At 41.5% G+C, this 14,762-nt stretch overlaps 1 protein-coding gene across 2 annotated transcripts; it reads right to left on the bottom strand.

The window, feature by feature from the left end:
• Positions 1-1,213: 1,213 nt before the first annotated feature.
• SLITRK3 (SLIT and NTRK like family member 3) lies at positions 1,214-10,907 on the bottom strand. Of its 2 annotated transcripts, none has more exons than XM_036906273.2 (2): positions 10,512-10,907; positions 1,214-4,834 (listed from the first exon to the last, which is right to left on the bottom strand). In XM_036906273.2, exon 2 carries the CDS (start codon positions 4,814-4,816, stop codon positions 1,877-1,879), a length of 2,940 nt encoding a protein of 979 aa, XP_036762168.2. In that variant the 5' UTR covers positions 4,817-4,834; positions 10,512-10,907; the 3' UTR covers positions 1,214-1,876. The 2 variants fall into 2 exon arrangements, with proteins under 2 accessions (XP_036762168.2, XP_036762158.2); XM_036906263.2 differs by lacking the exon at positions 10,512-10,907 and adding an exon at positions 9,503-10,261.
• Positions 10,908-14,762: the final 3,855 nt, after the last annotated feature.

Here is a 14,762-nt window from a genome sequence, read left to right on the forward strand (position 1 = left end):
AAAATTAATTCAGCATCCTTTGTTTTAGTTCAAGCATGACTGGGGCCCGTTGCAGTAAGTGGTTGGAAAAAACAGAAGTAAATAGTGACAACTTTCACAGACAATAGGATTTTTACAGTCATATTGGCTCCAAGGCTTTAGAGTTTTGGCGTGTGCATGTATGTGTAAGTGTGTTTGATTTTAGTGTATATTTTTTAAAGAATAACAATTTTACTTTCCGTTCCTTTATGTCATTTACTTACTATCTTAAGATTCATGGATCCTTGATTATCTCCTCCACATAATCCTTTTTTTCTTAGCAATCTAGTTATTTTATTTTCTCCTAATTACATCCTGCCTAGGAAAAATAGTGCATCATTGGATTACTAAGTTTGAAATTCATAATCGAAGAGAAAGAAGTGAACTATATGAATCAGATTTTTTTTAAGTTCCATTTGTATCCTCATGTGGGATGGGGGTGGTGGGTTATGAAATTTATCAACATCACAGTGCATCAAATTTGTTAATAAACTATCTTTCTTTATAACAAGTAAATAAAGAATTTTTTTTTTTAATGTGAGCACAAAAGGCATGGCATAGCTGGAGTTTAAGGTTCGAGCTTTGTATCCTCTATATATAATGTATTATGTTTTTCAAAAACTTTTTATTAGGAAAGCTATACCAGACGCATAATCACTATACAATGATTAAACATTACCTTTACAATTTATAATCACTGAAATTACAGAATAAATATATGCACATTTCTTTTGAATCTTTGTGTGTGAGAGAAAACATTAAAAGTGCTTCCTACAAAGCTGTTAGTGATAATATACTCAGTTGCTTTTTTATGTTTTGTTAATTATACATATATATGTATATATATATATCACACATATATATACATATATATATACATATATATATACATATATAAGAAAGTGCAGATGTTCTCCAAAAAATCTTGGCATCAGGATGAAGTGTCACAAAGAGGGTGCTCTTCCCTAGGTGTGTGCCTCTGGTGTTAAACCACCAAGCTTTCACTTCAGTAGGATTCAGCCTAGAATATGATTTTTCCCAGGGTGGTAGGAAAGATGTTGTGAGCTGTACACTAGGGGTGAAGGGAAGGTGAAGCTATGGAGAGAAGAGGAATGGATCAAACCTGAACTAATTAGATTGGGTTAAATGCGTGTGTGTGTGTCTGTCTGTGTGTGTGTGTGTGTGTGTGTGTGTGTGTGTGTGTGTCTACCTGCATCAGAAGGAAGAGGCTGCAGGTTTAGGGACCTGTGTGCAGGAATTTGTGATTTGTATTTAGGTATGTGTGTGAGAGAAAAAAGAATGGGTGAGAACATTCGAGCAAGACCCGCCCCCTCCCTCCCCGTCTTGCAGTTTCCAGGCATGCAGCAAACTGCATTGTTAATACATGTACAGTATCTGTGCCATGATGGGAGGAAAAAAGAGCCACAAATGTCAATTTGTTTCCCCCACTCCCCGTCAAACAAAACTACAACTAAAAAATAAAAATTACTGAAAATAAAAAGACACATTAAATTTTACTTAATTAGGATCAATATAACGATCCCCAAAATACCTTATACATGGCACAGTCAAAGTCTCAAGTTTCAGTATAAAAAATAATGGTAACATTTGCTGGCAAAAGTCTGCGAAGGCACTTCATTGATTAATGATCTGAGTATGGCCCTTCCTCCAAATCACATCTGGGAGGGGAGAGCATACATCTGTATTTTCTAGTTATCATGCGGTTTCAGTTTTGTTCAGGCCAGGGAAGTTTGTGAGAATGGAGTTATTAGGACAAGTGTAAAGGGAGCAAAGGATATATTTCTTTTATTTTCCTTTTCTTTTGAAAAAAAAGCACTGATTTCTTTTTCTTTTTCTTTTAGAACCTATATGTTGTCTTCTCCAGGACTTCGAGGTAATCCGGCTTGGTTTGAAGTTTGGCCCTTAACTCGAGGTAATCACTTTTTTGGGTTTGGTGGTCTGTGAAGCCCTTTCCAGCTGAGAAGAGAAGGGTTTCTTTGAGCCTGGCATCCTGCTGTAAGTCTGGGTATTGCATGCCAGGAGGGTGGACGTGCAGTTCCTTTAATTTGGGCACTGTGCCGTAGAGACAGTCCATGAATCCCACTGTGCAGGAGGCTGGCTGTGGTCTCTCGCGGTCTTGCAGCATAGTGCCGCCACCACAGCCCCCCCCAGGAGGAAACAGCACCACCCCACCATTCTTCTCATGGTGGCGGAACCCAGCCAAGTCTCCCCCAGTTCCCGCAACTACCCCTGAAACCCCACCAACTGCTGGGTGGTGAGGGTGAGGGTGGTGATGATTCACTGTCACTATGGTGTTGAGCTGGGAGCTGGACACTGCCAGCGCCCACTCCTTTTCCTTTTCCAGCAAGGTCCGGTAGTTGCTGTGGTTCTCCTTGGATGTCTCAGCAAACTGCTCGCTTCCTAGCAGAACCTCACCCATACCTGGTGGTTGTGTCCCAGGACCCCCACGTTCTGCACTCCCGGCCTCTTGGACGGAGGAAACAACCTCCTCCTCCTCACGAGGCTTGTAGATCGGATTGTTGCACATCTGGGTAACTGGGTGTGGGATGTACTCATATACATGACCCACAGGAGGGGCCTTCTCCGGGGAGGAAAGAGTTGGTCGACCCCCACCTCCACTTCCACCTCCACCACCTCCACCATCCTCAAATAGCCGGTGGCATTGCATCTGGATACCAGTAAGGTCCACAACTTCCTGCCGCTTACTTCTAAAGGGCAGCTTCTTCCTGCGCCGTCGGAGCACATAGGCAAAGAGGCCTGCGGCAACAAAGACTGCTGAGAAAAACAGAACCAGCAGGCTGAGAATCAACACAGAAAGTGGCACGGGGCCCCCAGAAGGAGAGAACTCATAAGGTGATGCACTTGTTGGCTTCCCGGCAAGGAGAGAATCTCCGGGTTGACCTGGGGATGCTCTAGCTGGCACAATGTGCAGCATCTCTGGGCAGAGAACTTCCAGCTCAATAGTGCGCACATCACGGTGGGTGAGGTTCTCAGGGCTTCTGCAAAGCACATCACCCACCACACTGACTGAACTGATGGTTTCAATCCACTGTTTGAAGGGGACCAGGTCACAGGTACAGTCCCAAGGATTCTCATTGAGGTCTATCTGGACAATGGCATTCAAGTGTTCTAGGACACCAGCCACAGGAAGGTAGAGGAAGTAGTTCTTCCTCAAGTTGAGCCGGGCCAGGGATGTGCCTGCAAAGGCATCTGTTGGCAGGGTCCTCAGCAAGTTGTTGTTGAGGAATAGCAGCTTCAAGTTGGGCATGAGGCTGAAGGCTGCAGGCTGGATTTCCCGGATGACATTGAACTCGAAGTACAAGTAGTGCAAACTCTGCAGACCTCGGAACATGCCTGGTGTCAGCCTCTCAATATCATTGCCATTTAGAAAGAGGCTCTTTAGGTTGGGCAGGTTGATGAAGGCCCCATCCTGGACATAAGAAATACGATTGTTTCCCAGATGCAAAAGATCCAAGGAAGAGAAATTCCAAAAGTCAGAACGGTATATTTTCTGAATCAGATTGCTACTCAGGTACAATTTCTTGGCATTCAGTGGCCTTGGAAGAAGTTCAGAAATGTTATTAAATCCTCGCTCTTTGCAGTTGACAGTCAAGCCAAGGTCATTGATGTGCAAATTACAGGTACACCCAGTAGGGCATATAATGGGAATGGGTGGTCTGGTCTGGTAAGGAGCAATGGGAGGTTGGTTTGGACCAGGGTATAAAGCTTGAGATGTGGAGGGTGGCCTTGGTGTTCGGGGCTGCTTGGTGGGTTTAGGCTGTTTATTTGATGACTTGTATTCAACAGAAGAAGCAGTGAAGTGGACAGAGGACAACATGGAGGAAGGCTTAGTTGGCCAAGCATTCTCCTTGCTTGATGACAAGTGGGGGATCCCCAAACTAGCTTCTACCTCAGAGTCAGACAACAAGGGACAGAGTTCTGTCTTCCTAATTTCTCGTAGGTCCTTTCCATGGAAATGGAAAGGGGTCTCACAGGTGATGTCTCCCACCAGGGCAGTGTAAGGAATGCGTTCCAGCCAACTCTTCAGTTGCACAATCTCACACGTGCAGTTCCAGGGATTTTCTTCCAGCTGGAGCTCCATCAGGCTTCTGCCAATGTGGTCTAGCATTCCTCGGTAAAGAAGAACCTTTAACCTGTTTCCCCGGAGGTCCAAATGGGTTAAGGAGACAGCCTTAAATAAATTAGTTGGAAGCATAGGGATGAGATTATCATTTAAAATCAGAACCCTCAATTTACTTAGGTTCCGAAATGCCCCACTCTCGATACGTTTAATAACATTGTAATCTGCCTGCAGATATTCCAGACTTTCCAAGCCAAGGAAGGTGTCATTTCTGAAGACATCTAGTTTGTTCTCATGTAGATACAGCCTCTTTAAAATCTTAAGACCATTGAAAGCTCCTGTTTGAATGTCTTGCAATGCATTGTTTCCAAGGTTAATGGACACAGCATTATTCAAATGAAGAAAACTGTTGGTGTACAATTTCCTCATTGAATTCCTCTGCAGATACAATTTGAAAGGTCTTGACCAGAACTCTGTAATCTGACTAATATTTGTAAATCCTTTACTGTCACAATGTATATGAAAGAGGCTTTCTTTAACTTCACAGTAGCATGGATCAAAGCAGGGCTCATCTATTTCCTCTGAGTCCTCTATCAGGGGAATCGGGGTAGTCCATCCTAGAGCAATTGTGCTTAGAAGAATTATCCACAACATCCTCCCTCTGTGAAGCATCTCAGATACGGAAGGTTTTGTCATTCGTCGTTGATTACACAGCTGCAACAGAAATAAACATGCAGATTTTTAGCTTTTTAGTCATATTCACTATTCTAATTGACTCCTACATGCGGGATTTTTTAAAAGTGATATGAAAACTTTAGTAATTGTTGAACTGACACTCAACTTGTCAGCATGCTTAAAATATCCTGTGTTTTAAACTTAGGGGACTCTGAAATAATTACTGTATCATGAAACGACATTTTTCTGAACCAAGCCATACTTGGTAAAGAGTATATCATACAAACAAAAGCAGCCTTCATTGCTTCTTGTAGCCAGCAAGGGACCTGGTAAACAGTGATGCCTTTTAGATATGGGCAGATTCAGTAATAATGGCAGTAATTTAGCCATTACACCTGTTTGCTTGTAAAAACTCACTTTGGTATCAGAAGTGGCCATTATAGATCTGATTGGAAATTTTATGGGGGAAAAATAATGTTTTTAAATTATAAGTTTTTACTCACTAAAAGACATGGCATACCCCAAAGTTATTAGATTAAAGAGTATGATAAAGTATGAATCCATTGCCCAATATCAAATGTTGAGATGTATAAAGTGATTGGTATCTCAGGAAAACTTACAATATGATCTCTCTTAGATGATCAGAACATGCTTAATTATAGTGTGTACTTGGTAAAATACTATAATCCCCCCACTTTTGCCCAACCACAGATTACTAGCATCTTCTTTAACTAAATAACTTATATATTTATTTATCATTTGGCTATTTAAACCCTTCAGGTCTGATTGGCCTTCCTATAGTACAAGCTCATGCAATTGTCAGAGCTAAAGCTAGTGACAGCCAAAGGATGCTGAGCTTAGAAGTGTCTGTGTTAAAACACTTGGAGAGCTTAGTTTGGTGCTTATCTGTGCTTTCAAGATCAACTGAGGAACACTGTAAAACGATGGAAACCAGGCTGGTTAGAGGAGAGCTGGGTAGTTAAAGGCAAGAAAGGCTAAAAACCTTAATTCTTACCTGCTGATAAATGATCTATAACATGAAATGCATTGAAAAAAAAGACATAATTCCTTTTCCAGTCAGAAGAAACAAAAGCAGGGCGCTGTTCTAATAATACAGAGCCTGCCTCTATGGCTCTTTCCTTGCCTAATGTCATTAATGTGTGAAAATGTGTACATAAATAAATTGTAATAATACAGTAATTTTATTATATTGCTCTTTCTGAATCACTAAAATATCAAAATTGAATGGTTGTTTTTAATGAATAAAAATAGGAGTTTTTAGCATATATCTTCTCTCCACATACAGACACATACATTAAGGTAGCATTTTGTCAACCCTTTTAACTATAAAAACACAATGATACAATTCATAGGGAGAGGGAAAATAATAAATTTTCACATTCAACTTGCATATAATATACACAGCTGCAAGGAAAGGAGAACCATGAAAAAGCAAAGAGAAATCTGCCTCAGGCATGCAATACTCAATTTTTAGAAACAATTAAACGGAAAAAAAAAAAAAGCAGATGAGGCTACAATGCAGTATCAGTTAGTCTTCCCTGTCTCCCTTATAAAATATTAACGTCTACTTAAGTTCTTTCTTCTTTACCATTAAAAAAAAATGTTTTTCTTGTTTTTGAGGTCCCTGATATTTAGGCAAGAAAGGCTCCAGATGTCTCTGACTTACCTATTTGCAGATTTTTTTTTTTTTAGCATTGAACATTGGTTGGGGGGGGGAGGGGGAAGCTTAAGTTTAAGGATTCTCTCTCTCCCTCTCCTTCCCTTCCTTTTGCTGAAGCTGAAGCGGGGGTTGTGCGAGGGGGTGGGGGGAATAAAGAAGGGGGCTAAGAAAAAAAGGCAGCAAGCTTGAGACGTGCAGGGAATGTAATGGGCCTTTCAATGGGCTTCTTTAGGATGCAGAACTGCCGCTTGGCACACTCAATAAGGAGGGAGGAGAAGGGGCTGCTGCAGGCTTCCCTTCCAGCTTCGCTGTTGCTGTCGCTGCCGATGCCGTTGCCCCCGCCGCTGCTGCCGCGATTGCTGCTCTCTCTCGGTGCCGGCAGCACAACGTTGGGCACTGGGAAGAAGGGCGGGAGGAAGGGCAGGAGGAAGGCAGGCTCAGTCACAGTGCAGAATCTGACTTGTCTTGCGTTGGCCTTTTTTTATTTTTTTATTTTTTTTTGTGCTGTAACCCTGGATCCGGCTTTCTACGTCACCAAAATGAGCTCCAAGAAAGGGAACGCGCTTAGCATGGGTTCGGGCGCGAGCACTGGGTAGCCCTGACTGTACAGTTTGGGAGTGTGTGCGCGCGCGCTTAACGGGGGAGAAAAGAAGTGGAGGGGTCGGACGACAGATTGTCAAAAAAAAAGGAAGAAGAGACCAACCTGCGAGAAACATTCTTTTAGTGGAAAAGGTGATGAGAGGGGAGTGGTGTAAGGATTTTTTTTTTTTTTATCTCGGAACAGACACTTCCCTCAAAGGAGGGTAGGGGTGGAGGGTAAAGGGAAACTCAGGTCCCCAAAGGAGAAGAGCTGAATCTAGCTGATTCTGCTTGGGTGTCCCGAATAAGAGCTCAGGCAACCTGAGTAACTTGGACTGAGTTCTCCTGCGTTTTGTTTCGATCTCTTTGCACCAGGAATCCTTTAGTTATGCTGTAGCTCAAAGCCTTCGATTTCCCTTGGATTCAACAGCCCTGTGTTTGCTTCTACCCTTTTAAAAAGAGACAAGCCAATGCTCTGGTAGGAGGCGCAGACCATTTGGTAACAATGGCACATTTCACTTTTTTCCTCCCGGAGAGACCTCGAGGGGATAGGGGGCAGCATTTCAGGGTTTAGGTTCAATTTTTTTCTTTCTTTCTTTTCTATCCCCCCCCATTCCCCCCTCCACTCCAATTTTTTATTAAAAAATGTCTCCATGACGTTTTGGGGAAGGGAGATGGTAAGGAAGTTTGAGGGTAGGAGTGACTGAGAGAAGATCTTGCAGTGAAGAGGAGTCACCAGATCATAGTTCACAGGAACCTTCTTAAGAGGAATTTTTAAAGGCTCAACTGATGGTTCTACATATCTACCCGCTGGGAGGAAATGGAGCTTCGTGGAGGAACTGGAGAGAAGCAAGTGTGCAGCAGACGAGTCTAGTTAGTGGGAACTCTGCCACTGTCGTTGAAGCATGCCCTCCCTTCCCCGTTGCCACCACCACTGCCCCCTACCCCCTGCCATATACACCGGTCCTGTCACCAATTCTTGGGGAAGAGAGGGACTTTCTGGGCACTAAAGAATTGGACTGAATCTCAATTGCTCAAAGGCTCAAAGTTAGCAGTTAGAAATGGCTTTACCTTAAAAACCATTTTTGCAGGAAAAAAAAAAGGAAAACACAGCTTATGTATAATGTCTTACCATTTTAAATATATATATATCACCTAACTCAACGAAACGTTCCTTAAAATCATGTATTTGCATGATATTGCATTTAAAATAACTACATTTGTCCATCGCTCCACGGTAGCTGAGACTGGAAACAATCATCAAAGACTAAGTGAAGCAGGCGGGCAGAATTCTCTACCGTGCTACACCCTTAATATTTCAGACCCACCCAATTTCTCAAATAGGACTCAACTGAGAAACAGACGAACACCGATAGCTTGAGCTCAGAACCAGAACAATCCCATCGCCTCCAGCAGCTGCTAACCGCTTCCCCCACCCTTCCTCACCCCCCAACCCCCGCCCTGCGCTCGCGCGCGCGCGCGCGCGCACACACACACACACACACACACACACACACACACACACACATCGCCTTCTGTACCCAACGTGCAGAGGCGGTGACTGTTTCACGGATCTTATCGGAACCCACGATGCGGTGGAGTTGATGGGTAACCGGGAGGCTTCCCTGAGCTTCCAGTAACAGTAAATTGTCCTCTATGAAGTCATTTTCTGTTCTTAACTACAACCCCCCAAGTTCTTGATTTGGTCCATGTCCTAAAAGGCTCTTTCACCTTTTTCCTTTCCCTCAGTATAACGTGTCTAAGGGATAGGAAGAGCTCCAAAAGTTAGGGGATGAAGGGCCCCGGACGGGGCTCGGTTTCGTCTGCTTCCTGCTGGGAGCGCCCGACAACATTTGTTTGCCTACGGGGAGGACAAGAAGCCCTTTCTCTCCACTGTACCCCCTTCCCACCCCCTCCCCTTTGTCCGATCTCCAAGGCCACTAATCTCTCCATATCTAAGATTAAATATTACAAGATGGAAGCAAAACGATATCCCCTGGAACAAATAATTAAAATGCTGCATCATTCAATTTCTGAAGAGCTCTGAGCCTTCTACAGATCCTTTTCTAGTCTGCTGTCGCCAGGCGAAAGGCACAATGGGTCTGTTTAGTAACGGAAAATGACTAAAAAGCTCAAGCCGTTTTCCTTCTATCTTTCACAATGCAAGCGAGCTATCCACTTCTCTCCGCCACCTGGCCTATTTGTTGGAGTTTCTTGATTTTCTCCCCCAGAAAAGAAGTCCGAGGGAATGCTAGACTCCAGTACCATTCCTTCTACCATCGTCCTTACAGCTAAATGATCCAATTAAAAAATGCAACAGACCCCTAGCACCTGCGAGCGTTATAGAAGACAGTGCGACCAAACTCTATATGCTCTACAGTGCACGTCCTCCAAGCAAGGAAAACTGGTTTCAATTAGGCAAAATAGGAAAGGATGGCTGCGAGTACCTATCCGTGCAGAGCGCTCAAGATCTCCGAGGTTTGCTCCGAAGGGTTTTCCAGCGGGAGCTGCAAACACTCTGAGAGAGTGAATTGTATCCATCATGCCCGTAGCCTTGCAGTTTCTTTTCCTCCGGCCACCAACTTTCAGAAAGGCCACCAGATCACGCTTGTAATCCTTTTAAGTGTTTCCACCTTCGAGACTTGCAGCGAAATGGTCGGTGCATACCAATGGGAGAGCCGGGCGCGCACCTAGCGCTGCGAAGCCAGTAACAGGGAGCTCACGACCATAGCTCTGAAGCCTTCGATGGCAGGCGGGCAGCTTGAGTGTCCCAGGACTGGGTTCTTTGAATTAAAATCTCGGTGCTCTGGATTCAGCTGCAAGCTACATGGTCCCCGATAGCCCTGGCTGGGTCTCTCTCTGGGTTTTTGTTTCTCGTTTCCTGAAAGATTATCAGTCACAGCGCCAATTCCTGCCCGAGGCCTCCTCAGATCCGAGGAGATGGGACTAACCCTTGCCTTCCCCGGGAGTCTTTGCTTTTGACCCTTTTGGGTATGTGGAAGTGAGGTTGGGTGGTGTGTGGAGGAGAAAACAGGAGATTGGGGAGGAGCAGGAAAGAAGCAGGAAAGGGGCGACTAGATTCCAGATCCCAGCATTGGCCAGACAGCAAAGGTGGCGGGGGAGTGGGGAGGCGAGGGGAGGTGAGAGAAAAAAGAGGGAGGATACAAATACAGCAGTATGGCTATACACACCAGATTCGACTTGGACTTCGGGGATCTCGGGCAAAGCACGAAGGCGAAGCGATCCTGTTGGCAGAGAGCGAGTCCCCCTGACAGCTCACCGTTCAAGCACCCTCACTTTTCAAGCGGGAGAGGGTGGGGGGCGGGGAAGGGGGCCACGAAATGGTTCAGGCCAAGGAGACGCTCCCGGCGGCGGCATCTTTTAAGACTGACCTGTTTAAAAGTGCCACTTTAATAACCTAGGAAATAACTAAAATCGGATTACACCGTTACTTACCAACGTCTGCACCCAAACTGGGAGCGCCAGGTCTGCTATTAGGAGGCAATATACGAAACGCCGGGCTGGAACCCGAATGCAAATCCATCAACCGTCCCCAAATCGCGCATGTAGGAAGCGGCGCTCGGGAGCCCCCAGATCAGCCCATCGCAGGAGCCTCCGCCAGCTTTTCCCCCCCGCTTCCCCGGCCCCTCCTCCGCGCCAACTGTGTAAATCAGCAGCCGCAGTCCTCTCGCCGCGCATCGCAGGCAAATCCCTGCTTAGGAAGCAAGGAAGCAAGTGATCTCTCGCTAGCTCGCTCGCTAGCTCGCTCTCATCGGTCACAATCTGGCAGCTCTACAAAGAGAAACCCTGAAAAATTGAGTGACAGGAAGTCAGCATTCTGTATCTGTGGATTGATTTTAACTTTTATCTGCAAATGTGAGGGGGCTGTTTGGAAAATTACAGCCCAGGCCCGGGGGTGAGGTGGGGGTGGGGGTAGGTTAATCTAATCAAGAGCATCTGAGCTGTATTGGTGGGCGGTATCGGTAAATGCCTTCTAGAAGCTCTTTCCAAGTGATTTGCAGTATTCCCCTACCTTCATGATACATAGGTGACAATTCAAAAGTACACATATTTCCTCATTTGTTTACACTTGCTCAGAGGAAGGAAAATAAAAATGTAGGGTGAGGGGAGGTGTGGAGGGCATTTGCTGGAGAGATGCTGGAAACCATTTCGTGACAAATTAAATAAGGACACTTGGACAATTATTCCACCTATGTGCAAGTATCATTACAACATTATATACCCACTGGAAGCAACCATTACCCCCACTGCAGTCATACTAATGCAGTCATTTAATGCTCCACTCAATCTGCAGTGTAAACCAACGCAGTTCTTTTTAATAGATCCCTTTCATAAGTGACTGTTGGAGCGAGGGCAGTCTTCCACTACTGTCAAACTGAATAGGAGATAGTCCCAGGAATCATCTCGGTATCTCTTGCTATTCCTTCCTGAAGTGAATGCAATAAATTGTCCAAGACAAGCAAAGTTGTGTAGCTATTATAATTGTAAACATAAAATGAACTTGACCTTGTTTTCAAAAGCTTTCAAAGGAACTCTAACTCAATCCTTGGAAAAAGGCAGTACTCTCTTTTAAATTTATATATGAAAATCTTTGAGAAACAGGCCTGGATATGAATTTGGATTTTATTTAATAGATTGTCTATATACTATAACATTGCTATTCTATATTGTAAAGTATAATACCACAAATCTAGTGTCCATTTTCCAGACTGGCATATTACTATGGAAGTAGTCAAAATAAAAACCAGGGGCCTGTGGGGTTTTTTTCAGAATTATACACACACACACATACATATACATATACATATACACATATATGTATCAAATTCAGTTTGGTAACTGTGTTGGTTATGCATAAAGTGTGAGTTTAGATTGCTTTTCAAAAACCAACAATGTTTCAATTTGTCCTCCAAAATGCTCAGTGTGCTTTTAAGATTATTTTGATTAATAAGGTACCTATAGGGACTTAGAAATTATAAAAAGCACCATATCAAAACCTATTGTTTCAAATGCAGCATTATATGTCTATTGACATTAATTCCAAGCCTCTCTCCTTTTATTTTCTTGGATAATAAATGCTTCCATGTGAATTTTATGTATATGAACACATGGATATGAAAAGAACATGTGTCTTGGATATTTCACTCACTAGGTCTCCAAACTGAGTTTTAAAAAGTTATATCCAAAAAAGGTTGTGGGGGAAAAAAAGTTCATCCCTGTAGCAGATCAGTCTGATTTAGAAGAAACCAAGCTACATCAATAGGCTGATGAGTCATAGAGATGTTTGTGGCCTTTTCAGGTGGTTGCTCAATTTGAGGAGAATCACTCCTGGGTACACCATATTCTATGTGGGCAAGTGTGAAATCACACACATGCCCCTGAGCTTCAAGGCTGGAGGATATTCGACTAACCCTGAAAGAAATCAAGAAATGTAATTTCTAAAATAACTGAATCTCTTTTAACTTTTTGGAACTATTTCCATTTTATTTGATTTTCAAGGTTATTTGTTGATTTGAGGTCTCTTAATCATAAATATAATAACTTAACATATTTGTGCTGAACAGATGTTGGTATGGGTTTATGGTACTGGGGAGCTACAGGAAACTGAATTGCTAGGATGGGTTTTTAGTGTTAAAAGTAAGTACTTCCAACATAGATATTTCAGGTCAGATAAAAATGTTGTGGGGTAAGTCAAAATAAAAACAAAGGATCTTTGAGTTATTCTATCTTGTGACTTTCTGGTATGTTCAGCAAAGGTGTTTACATATCCATAGTTTTATTTTTAATCAAATATAATTTACATTGTGAAAAAGAATAGTAATGAAAAAAATGTTTTTATTGATATTACATAATGGATAAAAGGAAAAAGAGCTTATTAACATACAGAATGTAATTGCAGTTCTACAAAAGCTAGATATGTTTATATTGCTGATTAACATATATATTTTTAGTCATAAAGACATTAGAGTATTTCAGTTTCCTTTTAACTCCTCTGTCATTTTCTGGAGTGGGACAGTAGCATTTGTGTGAATAAAGTAGGCATGCTTGTTTTTCTTGTCCAGCATATATTTTACTCACTCTAATTTAAATAAAATAAACACATCTTTTGAAAGATGTAATACAAAGTAGTACTTGAGAGTTTGTTATAATAATGAAACAGTCACCCCCAAAATTCCAAACTCTGCAGCCTCTTGTTTATATATGATACCTAAATCATGTATATATTGTATTCATCTGGCTGTAATTATTGCACAAATGCTACTGAAACTTACCTCTTTTTTTTCTCTATCTATTCCAAATAATTTCAGGCCAACAAACTGCATGTTTTATAATTATCAAAAAATTAATTTTATCCTCATTTGATTAACTTTTGATACCACTGCTGAAACAATTGAAAATATAGTTACACATACAATTTTGTAAGTGGGAATTTAGTCTGCAAAAAATTAAGCAAATAAAATATGATAAAGCAGAAATGAAACATTTTTGAGTTTTTCTCTTTTGGGACTTGTTAGTATTTATAGAAAGAACTCAAAGGATTGAACAATTCAGATTAAGGGTTACATAGTTACAGAAACATTTATTTGTATAGATCTTCCTGTACTTCCATAGAAAAACATATTTGAAATATTTTATATCATGTAGAAAAGCAATTGATAACTTTGTTTTTCAAAAGCAGCTTATAACATGTATTGAATCAACATAGACTTGTGGATGATAGCTGCATTGTCATTATAACTAATAAGCTTTCAATATGAAGTAGTTACAAGATAATTGGATATTAATTTTTTCTATCCTGTTTCACTAAAACATTTAGAAGCACTTTATAGGTACCCATTAAATGAAACCTCAGTTTATTTTTTAAATAAACATGTGTTTTAATCTCAAAGGTTAATTTAACTCTTTTAGGACTCCCAGAGTTAATCTAATATGAAAAAAGCCTCCAAATTTTTATTTGTAGTCTGTATTAAGCATAAAAAAATATTGTTTTCTTTGTAAAATAGTTTCTAAGATTGGAATTAATAGATTGAAATGTTAAGGTTAATACAACTGAGAAGAAAAATAAAAACCTTCAAAGACCAAGATGAGGGGAAATTATCAAATATATTTATTGAAATAAATTAAACTGTCGAATAACACATTAGGAAATAGGTGTTGTATGTGGTGGAAAGATGTAAATCACCTAAGTTTTAGCAGTGAAGGAAGTATTTTTTTTAAATCTATGGTGGGAGGAGGGAATGAGAATAATTTTATTATATCACAGACTCTTAGAATTAAGTGGGACTTGAAAGGTTATCTAGTCTGACCAATTATGTGATTTCAAATCCCTAAATCAATATCCCTTGCCAAATTGTCATCTAGACTATGCCTTAATATTGCCTATGATGTGGAACTTAGTGTGTTTCAGGGCAGTGTGTTTTATTTTTGGAGAAATTTAACTAATAGAAAAAAATCTTAAATGAACTGAAATAATGTTTTCTTCTACTTCTCATTAATTTGTCTTAGTTACCCCTTGAGGATTTGTAAAAATCTAAGGTAATGAGCTTCTCACTTATTTGAGTTAGGTTTATATTCATGCAGAGAAATGTACTTGGCAGTTAGAAATGCAAACCAAGCTTTAAGATCAGAGTTAGGGCCAGAAAAGGAGTAATTTAAATTGATAATTGAAGCCATGAAACTACAGAA

This window comes from Manis pentadactyla, chromosome 1 (genome assembly GCF_030020395.1).
Source record: "Manis pentadactyla isolate mManPen7 chromosome 1, mManPen7.hap1, whole genome shotgun sequence".
Taxonomy (NCBI): domain Eukaryota; kingdom Metazoa; phylum Chordata; class Mammalia; order Pholidota; family Manidae; genus Manis; species Manis pentadactyla.

Coding starts and splice junctions, on each gene's coding strand:
- SLITRK3 (XM_036906273.2), bottom strand. CDS start 4,816: ATGACAAAACCTTCCGTATCTGAGATGCTTCACAGAGGGAGGATGTTG.